This window comes from Trichoderma gamsii, assembly GCF_001481775.2.
Source record: "Trichoderma gamsii strain T6085 chromosome Unknown Scaffold_83.2, whole genome shotgun sequence".
Classification (NCBI taxonomy): domain Eukaryota; kingdom Fungi; phylum Ascomycota; class Sordariomycetes; order Hypocreales; family Hypocreaceae; genus Trichoderma; species Trichoderma gamsii.
Window position 1 is genome coordinate 34,774 of NW_020171420.1, and position 25,019 is coordinate 59,792.

At 47.4% G+C, this 25,019-nt stretch overlaps 7 protein-coding genes across 7 annotated transcripts; 3 read left to right on the forward strand and 4 right to left on the reverse strand.

Annotated features, from left to right (window-relative positions):
- Positions 1 to 2,036: 2,036 nt before the first annotated feature.
- TGAM01_v211015 (hypothetical protein) lies at positions 2,037 to 4,436 on the reverse strand (the record flags this gene model as incomplete). Its single annotated transcript, XM_018810640.1, has 1 exon — positions 2,037 to 4,436. The coding sequence occupies one exon, from the start codon at positions 4,434 to 4,436 to the stop codon at positions 2,037 to 2,039; it is 2,400 nt and encodes a 799-aa protein (XP_018656145.1).
- A 6,286-nt stretch (positions 4,437 to 10,722) lies between these two features.
- TGAM01_v211016 (hypothetical protein) lies at positions 10,723 to 14,286 on the reverse strand (the record flags this gene model as incomplete). Its single annotated transcript, XM_018810639.1, has 2 exons — positions 10,723 to 12,005; positions 12,072 to 14,286. The coding sequence occupies 2 exons, from the start codon at positions 14,284 to 14,286 to the stop codon at positions 10,723 to 10,725; spliced, it is 3,498 nt and encodes a 1,165-aa protein (XP_018656144.1).
- Positions 14,287 to 15,824: 1,538 nt separating this feature from the next.
- On the forward strand, positions 15,825 to 17,453 carry TGAM01_v211017 (hypothetical protein; the record flags this gene model as incomplete). Its single annotated transcript, XM_024550953.1, has 6 exons — positions 15,825 to 15,904; positions 16,171 to 16,531; positions 16,644 to 16,755; positions 16,806 to 16,861; positions 17,206 to 17,260; positions 17,317 to 17,453. The coding sequence occupies 6 exons, from the start codon at positions 15,825 to 15,827 to the stop codon at positions 17,451 to 17,453; spliced, it is 801 nt and encodes a 266-aa protein (XP_024404304.1).
- Positions 17,454 to 17,528: 75 nt separating this feature from the next.
- On the reverse strand, positions 17,529 to 18,179 carry TGAM01_v211018 (isochorismatase hydrolase; the record flags this gene model as incomplete). The annotated part of the gene is made up of 1 exon (XM_018810637.1): positions 17,529 to 18,179. One exon carries the CDS (start codon positions 18,177 to 18,179, stop codon positions 17,529 to 17,531), a length of 651 nt encoding a protein of 216 aa, XP_018656142.1.
- A 1,346-nt stretch (positions 18,180 to 19,525) lies between these two features.
- On the forward strand, positions 19,526 to 20,504 carry TGAM01_v211019 (urg3; the record flags this gene model as incomplete). Its single annotated transcript, XM_024550954.1, has 3 exons — positions 19,526 to 19,574; positions 19,655 to 19,822; positions 20,017 to 20,504. The coding sequence occupies 3 exons, from the start codon at positions 19,526 to 19,528 to the stop codon at positions 20,502 to 20,504; spliced, it is 705 nt and encodes a 234-aa protein (XP_024404305.1).
- A 303-nt stretch (positions 20,505 to 20,807) lies between these two features.
- On the reverse strand, positions 20,808 to 21,836 carry TGAM01_v211020 (short-chain dehydrogenase; the record flags this gene model as incomplete). The annotated part of the gene is made up of 1 exon (XM_018810635.1): positions 20,808 to 21,836. One exon carries the CDS (start codon positions 21,834 to 21,836, stop codon positions 20,808 to 20,810), a length of 1,029 nt encoding a protein of 342 aa, XP_018656140.1.
- Positions 21,837 to 22,588: 752 nt separating this feature from the next.
- TGAM01_v211021 (C6 zinc finger domain-containing protein) lies at positions 22,589 to 24,162 on the forward strand (the record flags this gene model as incomplete). The annotated part of the gene is made up of 2 exons (XM_024550955.1): positions 22,589 to 22,639; positions 22,711 to 24,162. The coding sequence occupies 2 exons, from the start codon at positions 22,589 to 22,591 to the stop codon at positions 24,160 to 24,162; spliced, it is 1,503 nt and encodes a 500-aa protein (XP_024404306.1).
- Between the last annotated feature and the right edge of the window lie 857 nt (positions 24,163 to 25,019).

Genomic DNA, 25,019 nt, shown 5'->3' on the forward strand with positions numbered 1-25,019 from the left:
GGGCTAAACAATCTATAAATGTAGCGTCGGTGGCACCAAGAACACGAAAAATGTTGGAGCATGAGTTGTCTTATTTTTGTGGTTGATTTAGGAGCTGAAATTAGAAGCTGCTGAAAGGGCCACTTCGAGGTGCCGCTATTCCGAGAGAAATGTTGTGCGAGAGGACGAAGAGGCTTATGTAGTGGTTACCGGTACTACAGTGGTAGGTATATTTAAGAAACTAACTTTATTTTGAAAAACAAAGCTTGTTCAAAAGAGAAAGCTTAGTTAAGAGACAGAGCTTATTTAAGAGAAGAGGTTATTTAAGAGACAGAGCTTGTTTGAAAGACAGAGCTTGTTTAAGAGACAAAGCTTATTCAAGAGATAAAGCTTACTTAAGAGACAGAGCTTGTGTGAGAAATAAAGCTTGTTTAAGAAATAAAGCTTCCTGTCGACATGCAATGAATCGTCCGCCAGGCTGGTATCTGCGATACTGGCGGCCACCAGTTGCAGGCAGATTTGGCCATCACTGTCCACAAGATTGATATCCTGTCCCTTTTTATACAGTCAGTACCTTACGTTGTCTAGTAGGCTATCCGGCCAACTATTAGACTAATAGTTGGATAGACAAGCTATGAAACTGAAACTGGGCACCGAGTGTACCGAAGTTTTCCGACCATTTTTTTCATATAGAAGACATGTGATAGATATATGCAGGCCAGGTAGTATGAAATGCGGGATGCCTACAGCCGAGCGGGGTTATGGAAAGTGAACCGCCCTCCCCCCATAAAATCCTACGCGTTGTTTTCTCCCTCCTGTGAGGTTATATTATAATCAGGCTTCCACTCACATTGAGATACTTTCTTAGCTATTTCTCACCATCACATAAATTACTTCTATCTAACACTTGAGCCTGTTTACCTATTACCGTCTCCAGCATGGCATCCAATTGTTCCGTTCCGTCGTGTAGCCCATGTCCCGGACGCCACTGGTATTGAAGCAGCTAAGGGCCAAGTCAAAAGCATCATCAACGAAATAAACATGACTTTCTTCAACGAAGCCTCTATACGCATAGCGATTGTGGGGTACAAGTATCACGAAGACTCGTGCAACATCCAATATCTCGATTTTACTCTTGAGACCGATCAAGTGCTCTCATTTCTCAATCAGCTACACGCTACAGGCGGCGCTGATGCACCAGAGGATGTGCTCGGTGGTATTCGGCAGAGTCTCAATGCAAAGTGGGAACATCCAACACGGTGTATCATACACATTGCAGACGCGCCGCCGCACGACAGCAGTTTACACGACCTAGGCAGCGAAAGTAACACATACGCCAACCCCGGGAGCGAGCCACACCACCTGACTCATGAAAAACTACTCAAGCAGATGATCGAGCTAAACATCAATTTTACGTATTAACAATACAACGGATCGCATGGCTTTTACATTCTTCCAAGAGTATGCTCTGGCCTCTTCACACTGCAAGCTTAACAAGTCCAACAGATACCACAGCCAAGTATGCAGCGAATCTATCGGGTCTGACAGTGACTTTCGTGGGGGCTTTATTTCCAGACGCCGCACCCAAGCTATGCTGCAATTTGAGGAGCTAGCACTAGGATGGCTATGTTTTGTGTGATTGATAGTTGCTAAGGCGCGATAATGGCTGGCCCGGAGCCTGAACCTAGGTTAGCGAAGCTGTTCCATAGGTCTGTCACCGCAGGTTGTAGAAAGTAGGCTCGACTGGCAAGGGTGTCTCTTAGCGAGGCGTTCCTCAAATCGGTCAATTCTTGTTACGCCGAGACCTGCAGTTGTCTGGCGGCTGGGAATTGACTTGGCCGAAGACGAGGAGTGAGGCTTGTGTGCAGTGGGGATTTGAGAATCTTCCACTACCAGAGCTAGGTTGGAGACCAAAAATTCTGCCTGGATTATGAGAGGGGGTATACGGGCATCTGGCTCACCGGGGCTAGGCTGTCGACGCAGCAGAAGAACCCATGTTGCGGTGCACCAGCCAGTATGTAAATGGTTTGTCAAGCAAGTTCCCTTGTACCATTATCCTAACAAACTACGGCCTTTGCATCATTTGCTTCGTACCAATTGAGCTCTGAAAATGTCGACCTTGCCATCAGAATATCACCACCAACATCCACTTTCCCCTGGTATCTACCGGAATGTTCATTCCCCCCGGTCATTTTGTCGGGTACCTCATAACTCCATGCCCGCTTGTTTGGTACCAGCTGGGCCAGCGGACGCCGAGGAGGTTGCACAAATTTTGCTCTTTCAAAGTCAATAATCATGATCCGGTTTGTTTCCGGGTTAAACAGCATGTTGGCTCCTCGGATATCATCGTGAACAACCCCTTGTAAATGTATCGATCGCAAAGCCTGCAATGTCCAATCCGCAAGCCTTTTCCCCGCGCCACTGGCAATCCGAGCATCGTCTAGCTTGTAACCCCCCCATGAGAGAAACATCAAATGCACTATATAAACCCGGTAGTCATAGTAGTAGATTTTGTCAATGGCTCGGAGGTCGACAGTGCCCAAGAATACAGGTATGCTGACTCCTTGGGCTGGTTTGAGGCGTTCGTAGACGGCGGCTTCGTGCTCCAGATCCTTGATAAATGCGCGTACAGTCCCTTTCGCGACGAAGGTATAACCGTAGGCGAGCAACGTGATTCGAAACAAGACACCTCGTGAGCCGCCATCACCAAGAGGCACCACTCCATCGTCCAGAGACACTTCCAGCTGTTTCCTCAAAAGTTGCAGCCACTTGCTATGGCTGACGGGATGGCGCACACTCAAGCCAGCAAAGCTAGAAGCAAGCCCTCGGCCGTGCAGGGTTACATTAGGGCAACCGTTATCAAGGAACCCCCCGCGAACCAGCCCGGTCAAACATTTCTGCGTGCAATATTGGACGGCATGCTCCGTACGCCGACTTGATGGAGCATCTTGTGTCTGACGAGCTTGAATCCTCCGGCTGCGTCTTGCCTGTCCTCGACCCCCACCACCAGCTCGTCTCTCCGCAGGACTGGGTGTATCGGGCAGTTTTCCTCCCGATTCATCATCTGATGGTTCCGGAGAGTCCCTTCTTGTAGGTTGGTTGCTGAGCTGGCCTTCGCAGTCGATCTTCCGCCGATTATGGCGAAAGGGATATGGCGATCTATCGAAGGTCGCGTACGTAGTCGGTTGATAAGGGGAGCCACTTGGGGGATGCCGCACGTTGGCCGGAATGGAGCGTAAGGTGCTTTCAAAGTCTTCTGCCCACGTTTTCAGTCCTTGAATTACTTGCCGGCGCGCTTCTTGACCGTGTTGCTGCCGCCGCCCGTGACGAGCCAGGGCTACAAGGGTAAAGGCCAGATACTGTCCGACAGCGGTGCAGGAGTGAAAATTACGAGGGTGTGCAGACACTTCAGGCCCGGGTTCGGCCAGGTGATAGTACAGCGTCTGCGGATTATCCCAGTCAATCTTGAGGAAGACTATAGCCTCTCCGGTTGTCAGGAGCCCGAAGACGAGGCCACCCTCGATCATATAGTGGTATGTTTGCGAGATGGCAGCGGCAGTCAGTCTTTCAGCATAGTATTGGAAACGGCCTTCCGGGTCTGCCGAGGTTGGAACTGTTTTGCGGTTGACAACTTCCTTGTAGACGTCCATCGGTCGCAAGCCAGCACGCAGATGTTGTGCTGTCAACTTGTGAGGTGCCTTATATTCGCAAACATAGATCATGCTACGCTTTGGCGACTGGCCATCTTCAGATCGGTAGACACAAATTTGGTCGGGACGGAGTTGATTAGAAGGCCATTTCTGATCTGGCGTGCTCGGCGGCGATGCGCTCTCACGGTTAACGACCTCCTCTGATACATCGCTTATGGCACTGGGGTGATTTTCGAATATGATGCCGCCTCCAATCCCATAAACGGCTTGAATATGCTCCACCTCTTCGAGCTGATGCAGAATGGATCTAACTGGATCCTCCACACTGTTATGAAGGAAGTACTCCAGGTCTTTCTCGTTCGCGATCGGCCGCTGCGAAATCCTGCCTCCAAGGCCGGACAGGAAGTTCCGAGACTCAAAAACCCGCATATCGGTGGGAAACGCGTCGTAAAGTACGCCAGAAGCGATCCTCTGTTGTTCCAGGAAATCTGGCCACGGCTGGAGACTTGTTGGACATAGTTTGTTCCTGGGGTTTGTGATAGAGCCCTTTGATGTGAGCGACTTGTCGGTTTCGACCGCTAATTTAGAGAAGACAAGGCTATGGCAAGCCGCGATGTATTCGTCCAATGTTGTGTGACGGGTCTGCTCCTCTGCAGATTCAGCGCGTCGTTGTTCCTCCAACCGTTGCCTGTCTGCGAACTCGGCACGTTGCTGTTCTCTCTCAGCGCGTTGCCGCTCACTCTCGGCACGTAGCTCAGCTTCCCGTAAAAGCTTCTCAAGCTCTTCGACCCTCGTTCTCTCGGCCATGGTGTGGAAGTGCAAATTTGTTGATAGACTTGAAGCCGTTATCCGCGCTTTCCTGGTGTTGTGATTGTTACCGTAGTGACCGAAGGCTTCGCACCAAGCCAAAGTGGGCTCGGGGTGGGTCAGTGCCAGTGCTCGAAAGGGCAACAATTAGGCTGAAACAACTACCCGTTGGATCCACTTTTAGTAACCAACTGTGAGTCTTCGCCTCACAGTTGGCCCGGAATTCACTGATACGCCCGGAAAAGCGAAACAACTTTTCTACTAGGAATTACGACCTTTTTACGCAACAGAGAAACAGCGAAAATAGCTTTAAAATAAAAAAGAAGAAAACTTTAATAACCGTAAAACAACATAGAGTAACTTTTTTATATATTTCTTGCTTTGTTACAGGGGTTTTGGTGGCTGTAGGAGTTTTTTTTTTTGTTGTTGCTTTTGGCTGTATTTTGGCACGTGTTTTGCAATTTTCGCGAATTTTTGCGACCGTGATGAAAATCCGATACAGCGCTACAGCGCATGCTTAAAATTCTGTTACGTCGCTAAAATCAGTCGTTCGACATCGATTCCGCTGTTTTTATTCGTTTTCTATGCGTTGCGGGTGGTATTCGTGGCTTCGAGGTCTTGGACCGGATGCTGTAGACGTGGTGTTGTTTTTTCAAAGTTTGAAATGCATAGAAGTATTTATTGTAGACTAGTATATTGAATATGGCTGCCTGAGAGTATGTTTAAGGCTTAGGAAGGTAATCATACTCATCGTAGAAATCCCGGATTTACCTTATCCTTGTTACCTATAGGTCAGTTAAATAACCACTCAGCTTGCCACAAAGACTTAGCTTAGACAGGCTTCGAGCGGTGGTCCAGGTTGAGCGTAGGGAGGGTCCAAATAAAGCAGTGCATGAATGGCCGATGTGATCTGATCCTGTGTTAAGGGCGTGTTCGACCCTTGAGAAGGGTAATTTGAGAATAGGTCGAACAGTCCGTTTGTTTGTTTGTGTTTGTTTTACTGGTATATACAAAGGGAAAATAGGGAATTGCCCCCTGGAAGGACGCCTCCCACTTGCTAGACCTCCATTATATTTAGTACGACTCTCAAACGGTCGTATGTGCTTTTTCCGACTGATTTGCTTACGGCAGCTACCGTACGTCTTGAGCTCGTTCAAAACGAATGCCAACGCACCCGCTAATACTACACAACTACCTCTCACGTAGTTTGCTCTTCCTTTTTTTCCCCTTCTCCCAACTTCAATTATACGATTCGTTTATTTTCCCTAATTATAGATCTTCTGCATCCCAGGAGAAAGTCATTTCCACTCCAAAGGCACCGTGTAGATGTTGTTGTTGTTGTTAATATTAACGACCATAAGTATCTAATTACTTAAATACACACGTCCCACGATTGAGCAATAGGTCGGTAGGAGCCAGTTTCCGTCTTAATCACCTCCACGTGGTCTTGTTCCTTCGAGACCGGCCTAGCTAGACAGCGAGCTTATCAACCAATAGCCGGAGGTGTCGACCCCTGTTCGCTACATTTCATCTATACAAAGGAAAAATACAAAAATTTTATACCAGCAAGCCAATATAAAGGGAAAAAACCCCTCAAGAAGGGGAAAAAAACCTTATAGTTTCATGCTATTAGCCAGTAACAGCTCTGCTATAGGGCTAGAGAGGGCCTTAAGCATAGTGTCTTCACAAGCAAAAGCTTGCTTTGTTAGTCTGTTTGTAGAGGCTGGCAGGATTCGAACCTACGACCTTTCTCTATAGGTCACCTGTGTGCTTGACCACTGCGCCAAACAGCCCCAGGCAACGTATAGAGCCCTCGATGTGTCTAGAAAGGAGATACGTCTTATCGCTCTGCTACCCGAGCTACCCGATGAAGGGCTCGGATTGATTAAAGGCGAGTTACTGCATCTATGTGTCTCTGATGGAGGTGCAAGACCACCTAATACTGTCCGTCACATGTGTGAATCATTATGAAGGCTAGTAAGAATAGACTGTGATTTCTTCGCTAAAACGGACGTGTTTGCGTTCCCCGATAGAGGATAGAAGTCGTAGGATTGAAGATGGCAATAGACGGAACTGTATACTAGTTACTTGTGCCATTCCGTTAACTTTGGTTAGGTGGTATATTGGTGTTGAGCAGAATGATCCCTGAGATATGGAGTCCAGCGTGCTCCGTTTCTTCAGGCTAGGTTTCTTATCAGACGAACTGAAAATAGTTTTATTGCTTGATGTTAAAACCCCATCATTTGTCTGTAATGGTCCATAGAGCCACGTAACATCGTAGTCCTTATACCTTGAATTTGTTAGGCGTTTCCTTTTACAGACAACTAGCTTTACTTACCAATTCAGGGCCTCTGGAGGTATAGTCTTTAGCTTGTTCATGTGTTTTATCCATATTCTCAAGGATGCATTTCCTAAGCGAGCCGCATTGTCGAGTTCACTAGAGTTTAACGCGATATATCTCCAGGATATCTGAATAGCCTCTTGAGTCCAATCGTGGGAAAAGTAGTCAATATAGCGGGATGGTCGTAGTCGCATCGACATGTCGTCCTGAGCATATCTAACATTACCAGAGCTCGGCATCTTTATTGAGATTCCTAATCATCCAGTGAAATCATGTAAGCCTCTTGATGTTGAACCTTAGCATACAGCCGAGTGCCAATTCGCTTTTGTGTCTGCGATACGTGCCACATCTCCCTATATTCCCTATTCTACAGTAACTCACCGCAATGGAGAAATGGCCCCGGTAGATCTCTGCTGGGATTAAGGAACTATATGTTCCAATGACGCTTTGACTGCTTATAGCAATGTGTGGTACATGCTTGTAGTCTCACTAATGTTGCATAGCTTATCCCAATGTTAGGACGTCTTCCTTTGCATCAAGTGCATAGTTTAAACCCCCGGTAAACCTAGGAAATTCGTGCTGTCGGCGCTAGTCTCACACTGGTTCAGTTGCCACGGCCGTGTATAGCCTACACCAAAATATCAGCTGGCACAATGGAAAGGAAAGCTGTAGATATATCTACTTTAGCACTATGGGGCGTTGTCATTCCATTGCATTTAGCGAACCAAATGAATGGAATGCACAGAGTTCGCGACAGAAATCCCCTCTTTTCCCCCTAGAGAAGGGAACTGGCACATGCGGGAAGACAACTGTGACCTGTAAAGGCCTGTCTTAACCAAACAGCATGCATTGCCCTCACGAAAGGATGACGAAAGGGCGCTTATGTCTCGGCGATATGAGGGAGCGATTACCCTGCGTGGTGTATGCGGAGATCTTAGTTTTCGTAGAGTTAATGGCGCTAGCACCAGCGTCAACATCATTTAAGGGACCCCAATTCATTCCCAGATGAAATAAATAGCAGCTCAACATCCTACTCAAACAATGGTAGTCATTCTAACCAAAATGTTTTCCGCCATACAGACTTCTCTAATATCCCTAGAGGCCTTCTTCAGTTCTTCGACATGTTCATTATAGTTATCGAAGATTTTCTAAGTTCTTTCAATAGCGGGCCTAGAAGGGCTTTCTAGGTAATTTTCCTAGGATATGTGTGAACTATTTTTAAAGATATTCCTTTAAGTCAGGAGGCAGCGAATCGGACTTTCTTTTCCGCACAGGCTCCGCCATGCACGGCGGGAGATATCCTTACTGTTTATCGTCATGCTGTTACGCAGGGTTCTCTGGTATGCCCAGCTATATCCCCAGCTGTCAGTCCCTCCGCCACAATCTCGATATAGCTGTGGACCAAAAGCGCTTGAACCGCAGCAACATATAGGCTGGATAGAACGTAATGACTTTATCCTAGCTTACTCTCTTATTTTGCTTACTCAATTGCTTCATTTCTTTGCTTCATTGCGCAGTCCCTACCATTACGATATGCTACGGCTCCTTGCCCAAAGGTATCGATATCGTTGCTTAAAGCAAAAGCTCTAAGCGGTGTGATGATAAAGCCTGTTTGCCCACCAGGCATGGGAGTGGTATTGCATGGCAAGCGAAAATTTTTAATTATCCATCCACATACGTGCAGCCAAGAGTATGAGCTTCATTATTGTATGAAAAATAAAAAGGATTACGCAATCAAAGGGCCTGTTGGCCTCTTTCTCCGAGGGCCATATTGTAAAATAGCTGTCATTGAGCTATAGCTGCAGACCCATCCTTCCCCTTTATTTACATGAAAAATTTCGGCGCAACAGGGAGGCCACTTTGAGTCAAGGGGACAACAGAGCCCTGCAATGCCTTGCGTAATTGTGGGTGGAGCTGTTCTGGACGCGCACCATAATATATATCCGGGCTGCCTGGCACAAGTGTACCGTCCATTAGATGATCAAGGTTCGTAAATGGAATCTCGCCGGAGGCGCACTTTCTATCCCCAATATTTCCTTCAATAATAGGGACGACGCTTATCGTAATGTCTCTCTCCTTCATTGCCTGCGCTTCTGCTCGTTCGGACTTGCGGAAGTCATGGTATGGGAAATGGGACGGAGCCAGCGATGCCCTGGGTCGGGCCAGAGCCCGAAGTATATCATCCTTATTCTCAGGCTCTGGCGGCAGTCGACCATCTGGGAACTCATAAGCAATTCCTTAATCGATCAGGTGTTGCTGGAAGCCCCGATCGTATGGCCTTGTACTTCCTATGCCTGCTGTTTTTGGGGTGATGTTGCCCTTCGGAAGTGATTGCGAGTCACTCTGCTTCGTTGGCCTATGGCTCTTTCTTTCAGCGCCGAAAGAGCGGAGCAAGTGCTGTAGTAAGTCGTACTAAATATAATGGAGATCTAGCAAGTGGGAGGCTCCCGTCCAGGGCACACAGATTGAACAATTCCCCTATTTTCCCTTTGTATGTACTAGTACGACAAACACAAACAAACAAACGGACTATTCGATCTATTTTCCTATTACCCTTCTTATCGAGCGTCGAACGCGCCCTACTGCACCAAGTGGACGCTGTAATCCGCTGAATTACACAGAACATCCCCCGGACTGCACACTTTTTGTCCATGCACAACTAAGGGGTTAATCTGACTAAGCCCAATCGGGTATACGCATATAGCGGTAAGCGTATATCTATAGATTTAGAACTAAGAATCAGAAGACATAGACTGAAAATCATCAAATTAAAATCTAATTTTTAGATTTCACTGGTTTCTTATCTTGAGAAGATGCCCAATCTCGACTTGGCTGCATTACTCCTTCGCATCGAGCCTGCATGGAGCCATTTATATACAACAACCAATATCCGTTTATATTTTGTTAAGAACGTCAGTGGGCATATATCGCAAAGGAAGTCAAGACATATTTAGCAACAAATCATACCAAGATCCAGCCATTAACGCGAAGAGCGACAATCCAGAAGATTCAAAGAGTTCCCGGGTTAATCCAGAACCAAGCACAATCAACAGGGTACTTATTACCAGATCAAGTGACGCCCATTCCATATATAGAAGAACCAAAGAGAGATGGGTTACGGTGCCGCACATGCCGTTACGTCACGCACAAGATTAGGGTTATGCAGCAACATTACAAAGAGAGGAATTGGGTTAATGATTGGAAGAAAGGTGGCAATATCAAGGCCAAGAAGCAGGAGCCGCGCCAGTTGCCATGGATAGAGGGGGTTTAGTGCCAGAGGTTTTTTCGAAGCCGTGCAGCCAGCAGTTGGTTCAAAGTGAAGAGTACAGCCGTCATTAGATTTAGTATCATCAAGAACACACCAACAGCGAGAGCAGAAGACAACGATGACGAGAAGGGTTACAACCAAGCCGCCATATTAGACGCGTTAGACAAATAAAATGACATGCAAGAGCAGCAATACGCAGACGGGCAGTCAATGCGGCGCATTAAGGAGTTGGACCCCAAGAATGAGGCCATTTCATGGTTGCAGCGGGTTGGGTGGGCCAGGCATTTGGATGGGTTGGAAGTGGAGAAATTGCAAGAGCTAATCAAGGACCCGGCCGAGGATGAGAGGTTATTGCGGTGCATGAGCGAGCAGTGGCACAATTTGTTGGACGATGTATATAAAACATGAGTCTATATTCACGGAACATCAAGACAATTATTATAGCATACCACATACGACGCAGCAAGTTAGCAGCTTGGCTTAGTATATAGAGTATTGCCCCTTTCCTTTAGTGTATCATTTTAGTCGTTATTCTTGGGTATCTACCCCATATCTGTATAGAGTGTCCACCCCATGTCACATTTTTTTTCCACTTGATACTGCTCTGCGGTATCTACAATATTCTTTGGCAAAGAACCCGTTCGTGGCCCGACATAACCACCCGCATCTTAAATCTTCTAGTTAAGCTCCTTAAAATCCTTTTCTAGTAAAAGAACTCCATCTAGAATCTTGCCTATATGTGTCTTTTCGACATTTTCGCAATTTCGTCGAATTTTCGTGATCAACGCCTTCAAAAATTGCACAGGGCTTTTTGTGAATCCGGACTTATTCACTAGATTCCCATTGGCACCAGGAGGAATAAATCCGTCTGGTTCCAAGATGATAGAGTCATCAACATTGTTCCAAGTAAGGCCAAGTGTGTCGCATACTTCAATATATTCCCCGAAAGACGACAAATATAGTTGGCCGGCGAAGATGTTCAGTTCAGCCATCTTGCTGCGTCTAAGGACAGGGAAACTCGGTCTCTGAGGCACAGTATACAATGTCAGCTGGTCTAGCGACTGGAAACTGAGATTGCTCCTTGCTGCATACAGGTGTAAAGTCACTTTAATCGACTCTTCAATCTTTTGCAGAAACTGGTGCGCCACCCATGGACTTATAATGACCACATATTTGATAATGTTGGACCGGTCAGTGCTTGTCAGGATCCAATGCACCGGCCGCTGGAATAGATCCAAGCCGCTGCAGAAAACCTTATTCGTCTTGGCCGTTCTAGCAAAGTCTTCAGTCACCAAGATGCTGCTGGGGAACTCTCGCACGTTGAAATATTTTGCTGCTGAAGTGTCTGCTAGAGCCTGAAAGGCAGGTTTGAACGCGCTGAAGCTCGTAGGAAGTTCTCCATTTGCGATGAAATAATCGAGGTCCGGATGACGGGAGTGAGGCTCGGGTTCAACCTGTGGAGGCGGCTCAACCTGTCGCTCCCGCTCCATCTCGGGTGAGAGCTCTCGCTCTTGCTCCTCCTGTAGGGACGAACTTCGGAGGTCCTTTAGACCGAACTCCTCGCAACGGCGTTGAAATTGCGGCTTCATATCGGACACGGCGCGTTTAATCAGCTGTGACGATGCAACACTACCCTGAGGACGGTACCGTATATCGAGACTCTGGGCCTCATCTTCGAGAAAGTTCTTGGCCCACTCTATTCCGTCCTCGAAATCCGCCTCTCGGATCCAAAGTGCCTCATGTTCATAGTAACGAACACCTTGTGTCAACCACAGCGGAACAGTTCGTCGCAGGTCGCGCCAAGTCTCAGAGATGACCCAGCAAAGAACATCGGATACAGTAACTTCTTTTGGGCCTAAATAATCAGACCTTCGCTGCTGTATGATTTTTTGTTCAATCTCTCTAGGAACGTAAAATACAACTGATTGACCTCTTCCAAGTTTTCGCAACCGCATGCACGCTGATAAATCAATTAGTTGGCAATGTGTTTCGTCCAATTCGGTATTATTTAAATAGACTCCCTTACCTTGCATAAGCTTATCCTTTGTCAGGTTTGCGCCAAGAGTCACAGCTGCCTGATAATATGTAGGCAGTCGCAAATCCGTGCCTCTTGTGTGTGCCTCGTCTAAGAAGACAAGACACTGGTCTAATTGAGTGGCAAATGGTGATATCTGAAGAGGCTCAGTCTTGCCTGATTTATCCAATACTGTCAGCTCCTCGGCATCACCGAAGAAAACAACAGCTTGAACATTTTCATCATCTTTGTAAAACTGGAGCCACGTCTCGGCAAATCGGAGGTTGTCAAGGTCAATGATCTGTGCGCCTACATCTAAGATGACACGGGTATTCGAGCTCATCTGCGACACCATCATGAGGAGCGATTTGCTGTCCAACGTAGCTCCTGTTATCTCCTCTGGCGTCAGCATGATGCCATTTTCAGGACGAAGCAGATATTTGAGCACCAACGCATTGGTGTGATTCTGCTCTGGTAAGTTCAACTGTTTGATGTCAATTGGTAGCACATATCTAGTATCGTTAGTCCCGCTAAAGCCAGTTGTGGGATTCGCTTTCTTCTTGCCTAGATCCCAACCTGAAGCTGAGAGCTTGTGGGGGAACTCCCTGGATTCCTTTGCAAATACTAAGCGGGAAAGAAAGTAGTCAATGGCGCCTTTGGAAAAGCGAAGTTTTGGGAAGATATCGTTGATGCACTGTGCGCGATCACGAATATTAATACCCGTGAGCCGTTTGAACGGAAGTGCCAATTCCGGCGCTGTTTCCACCCAAGCCTGATATTCAAGATCGGCATTGTCTGACCTAACGAGAAGACCAAGGGCCTCAAAAAGCTCTTCATCCTGGAGACCTTTGTAATAGTAGCTTAGACATGTGAGTATAATGACCACATCTGGATGACTGAATTCCGACCGTGGTGAGGGGCTGTCTTTGGCTCGGAATGGCACAGCAAGTCGGGTTTTGGTTTCGCGATTAGGATCTGTGCCATAGTCGACTCTCCAACGTTTCTGCCCGAACGCGAAAGCGAGGATGCCACCTGATAAGAGACCTCTAAGAAGTAGAATATTATTGACAGTGGCTTCACTCCAAAATGGGGCCTCTTCAACAGCGCTGATCTCCTCAGCTGTGAGGTCGGGAGAGGTGATGTATCGACGGAGAGCATCCTTCGTCTGTGTACGCTGTAGCGCGACCGGAAATCCGGTCATCCCGGTCTCACAGATGGACTCGGCAAGGCGGTCAAGAATGGCAGGCTCAGCATCCGTACCAAGTATTCGAATTCTTGGAAATTTCATAGGATGCTGGTTGTCAATATCAATCGATTCTGGGAATGACTCTTTCAGGTTGAAGCAGATCCCGGCGAATCTAGTCAACACTTCTTGAATCACTACCCATCGATTAGGAGTATGTTCAATCGGCTGTTGAAGCCCAATGGTGTACATCAGCTCGAATTTGGCACTGAAATTCTCGTCGCTCTCATCGACTATATCTCTTGAGTAATTGTCAAATAGTCGTTGAAGCTCTAACAGCGAACGAGCGATTTGATCCTTCCCATTGATCTGATATTCAAGTCCCATTAATTGAAACGACAGCAGGTGCTCCGGCTGGACCAGCATGACCCCACCATCTTCCATGCATTGTAGAGCCAATTGACGGATAACAGCTGCCCTATTCTCGTCCATACGCACCGCTCGCGAAAAGGGCATTCGGAAAATTGGACGATCTAGCAGTCCTGAGAGTTTCGATACTAGCATTTGATACATTTGTTTCGCTTGTGGTTTGGGTACGATAATGCGAAGGATTTGTGAACCATTACTGAGAACAGTAGCTACAATTGGCACAATTACAGAGGATTTCCCCTCTCCCATAATGAGCTGCATGACAGCATTTTCATTATTTGGAGGTAAAACCATCTGCCTGGCAATTTGATGCTGCACTTCTCGGATGATGATGCCGCTTTCGCATTCCAAGAGCAACCACTCTGGGTATTGGTATGGGTCCCATGCCATATGACCTGTGTTCTCGAGCTCCCTGAGAATATCAACTTCGTTATCTTGGATCTGAATTGAGCGCTGGGCTTGTTGGAGAGTGGTTATCGCAATCCCATACGAAATAACGGCTCTCTTCCACGACTCATTGAGGGATTGCCATCGAAACCTGCCAAGCTGTTGCAGGAAGAAAGTAGGCGCAAGTCTAGGCCAAAATCCGGCCGCGGAAGCAATATGAAGTCTCATACTGTTACCTCCATAGGCAAGAGAGAGATCAGATAAAATTTGTGGTGGGAGAACGGCCTCCATCAATGCATCGTAGATATCTTGGACACGCGATTTGCACCGACTTAGAGGCGTCTCAAATAACTTGGCGCAACTAGAAATAGAATTTTCTTTCAACCGCATAACATTTTGCCCTTGAAGATCTAGTAGGCTGTCTCGCAGTTCAGACAGATATCGTCGTTCATACTCAAACTTGGTTTGTAGGTCTAATTGGCCAAGAATCTTGTCCAGTTTGTCCCTGGCATCATCGGTACTGACTGTTGCTCGTTCTAGAATGTTTAGTGGCGGGGATTCTGCTCCATGAATTGATGGGGGTGCATTAGAAAACACATCATCAATAGATACGTATCCTTTAGAACGTAGGGGAGCTTGATAGACTTGATACAATCACCTGAATCGTCATCAGGTCGTACGAACAATTTGTATCCAGACCATCAGACAGAATGAGACGTTGCGGATCCACAGCTTTCTTCAGGGGCGATACTACGTAGAAAATCCTTTGACTGTGAATTGGAGATTGAACCAGGGCCGATTCTTTGTGGGTATTTCTGATAGGTCACTTGGTCCCGACCGTCACTCGTTGATCTCACCACCCAATTCTCTCCTGATGTTGATGCGAGAGAAGTTTTCCCAAGCACGGAAAGTTTACCATACCTAAAGTTACGCCTTTTCCGGATCAACTTCGCATGCGGTTCGGCGACTCCAACCACTCACAGCTTCTGGAGCTTTCATCATTAAATCGCTTTGTCGATGGACCGTTTTGAGGAGAGCGGCCTTGACCACTGTCTGCCAGGAGATACGTCGTTTTTGGTGGCGTAATTAATGATGTAGTAGAGGATGGATAACGATTTGGAAATCGTTGGGATCCAGGATATATCGTGATTGGAGCGAATGCAGCTTGCAAAGGCTGGATTCCAGGGGGTTACCCACAAGTGATTTCGGCGAAGATGGATTATTTCCAGATTGTCGATTGTTGACTGGGGAATGATTTGATACGGCATATCAAAATGACAAGCGGTTTGACCGGATCCGTTTCGCTTGTATTTAAAACATGTCGTAGAGTGTCTCTTTGAATGAAGTTGTTTCTGGCGAGCGACGTTATTGCTATCAAAAAGCAATTGATCATAAAATTCAGAGTCTGAGGCACCGTCGGTCGTTGAGGTGAAGTTCTCTGCGGAGGGACATTAGGATCTAGTACATCGACTTCATTAATACTCTGTATGATCACGGTCTCAAGGTAACGAACCATGCGAGCCGCAAAGTTGCCGTCCTCAAGCAGTTGATCACGTAGTGTCGTAAACCTAGATTTCCGCGCACCCAGATCAACGTATGTAGGTGAAGCATACCACGGCCGTTAGTCTCTACAACGCCAAAATGATTGGACGCGTCGCCAAAAATTCCAGTTTCCTCGGATCCGGTAGCTAGAAGTTTGCTAATATTGCTTTGCATGTATAATGGAAGAACTGTGCTACTGCAACGGGATTCGATGTTGCCACAGCATGACAAACAGCCGCACTTGTAGTAGTCATGGCAGTGTTGGAGAGCTCTATACCGGCGAGAATAAGAACGAGAGGATTTTGTAGGTCCGAAGGATTGATTGTGAGCCAAAAGGCAACCATGCTTTCCCGTACTAACCTCGAAGCTCTGCGCGCAATTGGAGTTTGTGGAAGAATGACCCTGGGATTCTTACACCAATAGCGGTTACGTTTCGAAGTATCACTGAATAACTGGGTTACCTACAGGTTGGCCCGCAGAGAGGGCCATGGTAGCATTCTCTAGTTGCGTCACAGTTAGAGCGCGGATATCACGTGTTATGTATCTTAACAAAATAAACCCTCCTGTTAGACGCATAAGAATCCCTATAATCCGAGGTATACCACTTGTTATTGCTAATGATCTCCAATATGCCTTACACCACATCCACGTCTGCCGCCGTTCCAACCCGTTTCTCTCCTTCTGCAATCTCAAGCGGGAACATCAGCCCAACGTCTCCGCTACCCTAAACCCCACTCCGCAACCCATCAACCCTTGTGCTGGAACACTCGACCTCTGCTCTGACCACCCGCAAGCTGCCAGCTGCCTTCTCCAGTTCCTCTATCTTGATGACTACCTTCCTTCTAAGGTCACCCAGTTGCCTTACAAGTCTACTGACCATCATCAAGAAGACGACAAACCCTCACCTTCTCCAACAAAGACCATGAAACCCGTCCGAGGAAGGTGCCACTCCACTTACTCATATCTCTCCGCTTCTACTGCATGCAAAAGTCTATACACTTGCCGACTGCTAAGACATCCCCGACTTCCTTACGATTATTCAGGCCATTGAGACAGCGCTGCAGGGCGACGCTAGCGTTTTTGCCACATACGCATACAATTCGATTCCCAGTGTTGCAGCAGTGTGGACAATGCCATTACTTTGCAGCGATTATGGTATGTTTTTGGTCTTTTGCAGGACAACACTGATTATTATGATGTGCCAGATCTTGAAGATAACACATTTGAGGCTTTCCGGAATTCCTACGATGCTGGGGAGAAGGTAAGGTCCCATAAACGAAGAGCTATAATGTCATGTGCTTAGAAGATCTTGATTTGTAGATTGATGCAGTTACAGTGGGTAAGACGCAAGCATGGCAGATTCAAGTGCGTTATTGTTGAATGAATTACAACTTGAGAAAGATTCTAAGTTTTTCCTAGCTCTGGTGTTCAGGACAGCCATATTCTACGCCACCCAACATACCTCTGCCACTGCCAAAGCCAATGCTATTGGTCACCGCAGATTTCGACATTGAGTAGGTTATACCATATTTATGAGAGATTCTTGTGATCCTAGCGGAATTCCAAAGTGCTCCTACGGAATGGACTAGACAACTTTAACCCCAGAACCCGACATCAGCACTCGCGGTTCGCCATGGCGACGGCCACGTTTCTATTACAAGTAAGTACAAGCACGCTGCCATTTATTTCTCTGAGCTTCTGACAATATAGATTTAGTTCCAGATGCCCCTTCGAATCCGATCTCAGAGCAATTCATCCACACCGGGGTTCTCCCAACAGCGAGAAACGATTCATCAATTTTGGTGTATACTGCTGGCATGGAGCTTGGAGCTATTCTAGATCCATATATATAATAGTGGCCACTAGAATAACTATTAAGCCTAGTTTTCTACAACCCGACCGAAATAAATAAGGTTTAGAAAAGATCCTTAGAACAGAGCTTTCATAGCGCTCTTTGTGGTAATAATCGAAGCAAACTCTCCGTTCAAGCTCGCGAGATTCACTGCATGTATAGTCTCTGCATCAAAACCGCCCTTAGCAAACGTAGCGGTTCCATCTTGTATCACAAAAATACCATTCCCATCAGTACCTGCTTCCTCACCCAGAACATGGAGGTTGGCCGCCATCCTAGTGGTGGTGCTGACGCAGTGGTCCGTTGTCAATCCTGCAATGATAAGCTGTCGCACCTTAAGAGCGCGCAGTCTCGCTTCAAGGTTGGTGCCAATGAATGCAGAATTGACGTTTTTGATGACAACAGGCTCAGTATGTAGGGGTGCGGCGCAATCCAAGGGCTCTATGCCGGGCGAATCGGTACCGGGCACCTTAGCTGACGGGTGGAGAGCGGAGTCGGGACTGCTGGAATGGTGATGGATATGGATGATATGGATAGGATTAATCACTGGGCCTGAGAGCGGCTCTGTTAGTCCATTGTTGTATACGCGCGCCGCTTGGATGATGTTTGCAATATTGTTCTCAAAATCTGGCGTGCTTCGTTCTAAGCCCCATTGAGTCGGGTGTTGGAAGGCCTTCTGGATGTCAATCAGAAGTATGGCGGTTGGTGTTGACGATGCGGGCTTCATATCAGTGAATTAGAGCAAATTGAGATTTGAAGTAAAGCAGCTCGGTTACACATTATAATATTCTTGATACAACTGTTACAGATATTTATGAAAACCGCATATGGGTATTTTATCCACCAAGCTGAAGTTGAAGTCAAGCATTTGTCATCTGTCAAAAACCAATCTTGGACCCACACGGAAGGGCGTAGTATATATTAAACTTTATTACTAATGTTGGACATACTGCAAGGACTTGTCCCATCCAGCGGGTTTGTGGTTATCCGAGCTTACTTACACCTAGCGTGTCTTCGAGGACCATAGCTTTAAGCAAACCTATCCCTTTATTCTGCGTTATGTTGCAGTATAATTCAATAAAAAGTAGAGCTATTTTAGCGCTAGCAAAGGGCGCCTTAATGCTAACTTATTAATAATATCTCTTATCCTAGGTAACTACAGCTAATATTTTACAAGGCTTTGCAGCCCACCTTCTGCTACAGAGGGAATTCCGGGTTACAGTACTAGAAAATGTAACGGGCGTCTCAAGCAAATCCTCGTAATGGTCGATCGTTCCCTTTTCCAGCCCTGTTCTTCCAGCGAAGTAAGACTACAGCACATTTAGTGTCATTGTGCATGTCTCACAAAATACTCCGTACATGTCGTAATACAAACAGTCATATCGCTATCTAGGAGGGTTGCCCGCCTTTAGCGAGTAGTCATTCGGAGCGAACAGTCGCTCTAGCCGAAAATTCTCTACTTTGGGCTGTTTGTTACCAGCGAGCATTCGCCGTGACTATGCATAGGACGTGATCCATGCTTCGTAGCAGACCTTCCCACGTGGTACAAGCCTTCCCTGTCATACTGCTAGCAGCTCTCCCCTTGAAAAAACCTCCCTGGACGAAACTGTTAGCACCTTGCTAGTGAGAACCGGATATGCAAGTAACCTGGCGACGGTTCTCAGTGAGTCGCCTATCACGGGCTCTAATACCGGGCGCTCACGGAAGACGCCCCGCCGCCCCAGATCCAATTACCCCGCCAAAAGCCTGCCAAAAGCCCGCCGGATAGAGCCATAGTTTACAAAGCTCCGCCACCACAGCCACCAAACCCAAGTGCGACCTCCGAGTCCGAGTTTGCAAAACGGCACCCTGGTCTCTTGAGGTCCATCCTTCCACCTAGGGACCGTTTCCTGACCTGGGACCATTTCCTGAACCAGGCCTCGACTAATTTAGGTACGGCCTTATTAATAATTACTTGGTCTCAGCTTATTGGCTACATCAGTCCTGCTGCTGTTTCCTGCCCAAAAGCAGCCGGAGACGGACACGGGGCTAGACGTAGGGCGCAGCGAAGGATTGGCTGTAGCAAGTCTACATATGTTCAAAGCTGGGCTTTTCTCAGCGGATGGTAATGAGATAGTTGATGGTAAGTTACAGCATACTGTCCAACGATATGCTATCTCAGACTGGAAAGCACTACTGATTTGAGTTATGATCATTTAGCAGCTGGTTTACGAAGCTTGTCGCCAGAAAAGCTGGCCAAAGGAATGACGGCATCCCCCAAGAACCAATTGATCGGACTGGAAAGCCGTTGCTACCTACTTCAGAGCCTTGGTGTTTCGTTAGAATCGAACCCAAGCATTTTCAAGCGAGGCAGACCAAGCGACATTGTTGGTGAGTAAATCCGAAGCGTTTCCACCTGACGTTCTAATGCGTCGCATAAGATTATACTTCAGACTGCCGCGGAGGGTCGGGGTGTTGAGATCAAGAAGCTCTGGGATCTCTTACAGTCGCTCCTCATCCCAATTTGGCCCAAAACTCGCACGCACTACAAAGGCGAACCGTTGGGTGACTGCTGGCCTTTTCAGTTCTCCAGGAGATTCTAAAGGATAGGCCTGGCGTCCAAAGCTTTCACAAACTGACGCAATGGCTATCATATTCTCTCATGATGGCCTTTGAGCGCCTTTTAAACGTACGATGGACGCATACAAATCCACTCACCGGTCTTTATGAGTATAGAAACGGAGGCTTGTTTGTCGACACTGGTGTGCTCACGCTCAAACCCGACATCTACTCGCAAGGCCTTCTAAGCTCAACCGAAAAGATTCCTAGCTTTGATGCTACAAGCGATGTAGTTGTGGAGTGGCGTGCTCTCACGGCGGCTCTTTTGGACAAGATTCATGAACTTGTTAATCAGAAACTTATCCAAAGCTTAGGAAGCTGTCCGAAGTTGATATTGGCGCAGGTTCTGGAGGCGGGCACATGGAAATGCGGCCAAGAGCTGGCTTTCGGGTACAGGCCCCAAACTATGTCGAGCCCAATTCATATCTTAGATAGCGCTGGGACACTTTTCTGAGAACTGAAAGTGGGAATTATTACAGACATTGGCAAAATAGAAAGGCGCAGATGAAATACGGCGACATTCGATCGTGTTGAGTATGTCGCTCTACTCGTAAAGTACGCGACCGCTTCCAAAGAGTACTTATCTCGAGCTGATACTCTTTCATCTCCAGCTATGAGGCCAATTGCGGAAGCTTGGTATGGTGATATTAAGAAGGGTGCTATCTTAGCGCCTAGCACTGACCAGTATAATTCAAAATCCTCCTGCGTAACAATTCGCAAATCATGCTGATCTTTACTTTCCTATATGATGTGGCGTCTAAGCTGTTTGAAACTTCTGCAAGCACTCGTCTGCTGCTTTACGAAGATTCTCCGCCACGGCTGCGTCCCAGCTCAAATCGCTTCCGCGTTGCACCTTGTTTGCACTCAAATACTGCCCATTCGTCTCCCATCCAGCGCTGGTACTATTCACTATGGCGCTGGCTCCCATCTTAGTGGGTCGCGCATGCAGAGCAAAGTTCATTATGCGTGTCATTACAGGGAACTCCCGCGTCAGTCCGCTCTGACATAGACCTGGATTCGGTCCATTGATGATGACGGGGCATATCGTCTCTGGGTCCTTGACGGCCTTGATACCGGTGCTAGGACCAGAGCGAAGTTGACGATATACCATGTCGCGCATTAAGAGAAGAACGAGCAGCTTTGAGGTTGCGTATTGGACAGCCATACGTGTGCCAGAGGTCTTGCAGTTGGTGGTCATCGTGGAGAAGAGATTTTGGTACGGTTCGTTGCGCTCTTTGAAGCTAGACATCATGTGCGTGTCAGAAGTCACCATACTGAGATGAGGAGGTCGTGGCTGCGGATCGCCCGGTACAGGGCCTAGCGCGGCTGTTTTCTCGAGGAGCGGAAGTAGGCGAGTTGCCATCAGCAGCGTGGAGAGGACGTTGACTGTCGCTATGCTTTCATAGCCTTCCATTTCAGAAAAACTAGAAGTGCTGATGGCGGCGTTGCAGACTAGAATATCGAGACGATCGAGCTCGTTGATAGCACGCTGAGTGAACTTGACGACAGAGTCGAAGCTTGCCATGTCTACCTCCCAGACGGCGATTGTTGATTCGGCGGCGGAGGTGGTCGCCAGGATGTCTTTACGCGCCGCCTCGCCGGCGCTGACGTTTCGAACAGCAAGGATGAGACGCGTACATCCTAGCTTGGAATAGTATCGAGCAGCTTCTTTGCCCAGTCCGCTGTTGGCTCCAGTGATGATGATAGTCTTGTGTGAGAAGGAGGCAGTCGGTTCGGGGATAGAGAGGAAGTACTGTTCGTACAGCACCGTTGAAAAGAAACCCATCGCTCCAGAGACTATGCTGGCTAAATAGCTATATTCAGAGCTCAAATCAAACGTTTAGATGATATGATAGAGAGACAAAACTTGCAACAGAATAGTCTCCAGGGGCGGCTTGGACTCTTATAAGGAGGAATATCGGCCATGGAGATAAACATCAGTCATACCCCGTTGCGCCTCCTTGCTTCCACTGCCTTCCCACGAATCCGGATATACTTACATATCTCCGACGAATGATCCCGATATTTTATCCATCTAACTTGGAAGAAAGCATCGAGAATATCTTTTGTTTGCCTCTGGAGCCAAATAGAATGGACTCCCAGACTTGGACGGGGCTCAACCAGCCCCACGCCGCATAAAAGCGGAAGCGCTAGTCCTTTCTGGGGCATACTCGCGCTGCTTAGATTCAACTTAGACTTCCCCTGTTCAACTGGGTTATGATACCACCTCTATTGCCGCTATGGGAAGCCATTAGTCACCGCCTAGTGGCACTGCTGACATGTGACAGCAGTCCACAGGGATTCCAAATGTTGAATTTTGCGCGTATCAGCGCAATCACCCGTCATCGCGGTAATATCCCTCCTATCTCTTCGCTGGCAGGCAGAGCATGGTGCCGAATGAACCAAACAAAACTCCCATCGCTCTCCGGCTGTTCCATCAGTGCCTGCGTCAATGACCGCGGCATCGTTTGAAGTACTCGCGGACTGTGAATGACCCGTTAACGCCGAGCTCGGTAGCCACCGTGCCACGAGATCGCAATGCGATTTTCTGCCGCTGGATGCCGGCCATGCAAGCTTGCTCGGAAAAAGGTGAAATGCCTCTTGGTTTACATATGCAGTCTTCAGATATCACTTCATGCCGATGACTAACGGAACCCAAGTGTGACGACACCAGACCTGCGTGTCTAAGATGCACCAGAGCTGGAAAGACCTGTTATGGTTATCAAGAGGCATTCTCGCTAGTAATTGACGAAACCGTCTATGCAAGCAGGAAGCAGAAACGGCCACGAGGACCCCGGTCTGCAGATAGGGGTACCGTCGTGCTTAGTACAGGCCTGTCCCGCGACTTTCAATCCGAAGCTATCGCTTACTACATGCGAAAACACCTGGAGCCCGTCAACGATGCCGCGTCCGTCTTAGAAACTCCACTTAATGCCCTGTTGGCTGCCTGGCAGTCAACCCCGGCGTTGCCTCTTGCTGTGTCCTCGGTGGCTCTTGTGGTCTTCTCCAGGATGAGGAAGTATCCACCAGCGGCGGCACGGGCATCACTTACCTACCAAGAGTCTCTGCCATTGTTAAAGTTCGACCTGTCCGCTTTGAACCCGGATAACATCAATGCGTGTTTACTCACGATCTGTTACATGAGTCGATATGAGGACTCAATTCATAACATTAGCGCGAATAGCAGCTTGGGGAATTCCACCCCGCCCCAGAGTCGGCCACATTATGCAGGAATTATGGCCGTCTTGCTGTATTGGAGAGATGTCATCAGCAATACTCAGCCCCCCACCGAGGCTGTCAAATATGCGAGACGAGTCCTGAGGAAAGTGACTCTCTTTGGTCTGGTTGATATTCCTGACTGGCTTATGGACGGCGCTGTTTTCGGCGAGCTTGGTGGTGAGTTGGAACTAGACCAAATCATTATAAGACTCATCAGCCTTCGAGCTCAGGTGGATGAAATCACGATTCAGCTATGTGGAACGCACTTCTCCTCAGACGACTTGAAAAGACTCAAATTCATTGACCAAGAGTTACGCGCAATTGACACCGCACTGCTCAGCTGGCTAGAACGATCGGCAGAATCAGCGTGCAGTACAAACATGCAGCGCACATTTTCAAGCGACCGTGCCTTGCGCAGAGATAAATTCTTTGGACACCGTATTCATATTTACACAAATCAGGGTGATGCTGCCCTTCACGCCCAGTACTACGGCTACGGACTTCTCGCGCGACATTTGCGAGTCCGAGTGCTAGAATTAATGGAGGCATGCTCTCAACCTCACGCCATCTCCAAGACGCTCATCACGGAGGCCCGAGATGATATCCTGTCTCTAGCAGACGGTCTAGCTTCAACGATTCCTTTTTGCCTAGAAAGAGTTTCTGGATCGGAACGACCCGGTCCGTTTGGTGATGGCATCGTCATTCGTGAGGGTAACTCCGGCGTACCGGGGACAACGGAGCCGGCCATTCTTCCCTTGATGATTGTTTCTGCAATACCGAATCTCGACAATGAGTATTCCGCGTGGTTTCGATCGCAAATGGCAGATATTGGACGCATCACTGGGTACGGTTTTATGCTTTCGCTTTCCACTGGCTATGGACTTCGACTTTGAGGACCCAACCAGCGAGCCAGTAGCCCGCAAGACGCCGGAAACAGTGTTCTCTTCACTGAAGTGGTCTGAAATAAAGCACCTTCAGAAGTCATTATCGCAATCGAACTTGACACACAACTTGTCTAAATAGACACCACCGATTCGAATTATCATATCTGTGGTACTAATCCACAAGTAATCCAGACTTGTATCGTTTCTGTCTAATGATCTTCTTTGTAAAAGCAGTAACTATGTTTATCACTAATTATTTCAAAACTTTCTTATGCCACACTGGCGCACCTCGCACATAAGAAATACCAACGAGCACAACCATGAAGGAAGGTCAGTTTCGGGGATGTGCTTTCGCTATAGATAGGTGCTACTACTATATATTTAACACCTCAAACTAGAAACTAAGAATGGTATAAAATAATTAAGGCTTAAACATAAGTATGTTCTAAGGCTTACATACTGTCTCATATATTATTTAACGTGTTTTATTCTTCGTTGCTGTGAAATTTACACTTTAATTCATTAAACCTCGCCGTCGATGATGAATATGCTAGCCAATCTGTCACAACCCAACAACTTATGGTCGCGACAATGGGCCTACGGGGTAGATGGAACCGGATTAACTTAGGACCGGATAGCCAATTAAAGTTAGATCAAGACTCATATGTGTCACAAGCTGATGGGAAATGTATTATTTCTTCCTCCCAAGTAGCAAATTAAACAGCCTTACTATATTTTCAGAAGTAGCTACCATGAAGGCTTCTAAAGCCATCTCCGGCGGAAAAGGCGGCAATTGGATCCAACCTACTGTTATTAACGACGAGGATCTTATGTTTCATAACAAACCCTTGAGCTCCTGGTATGAA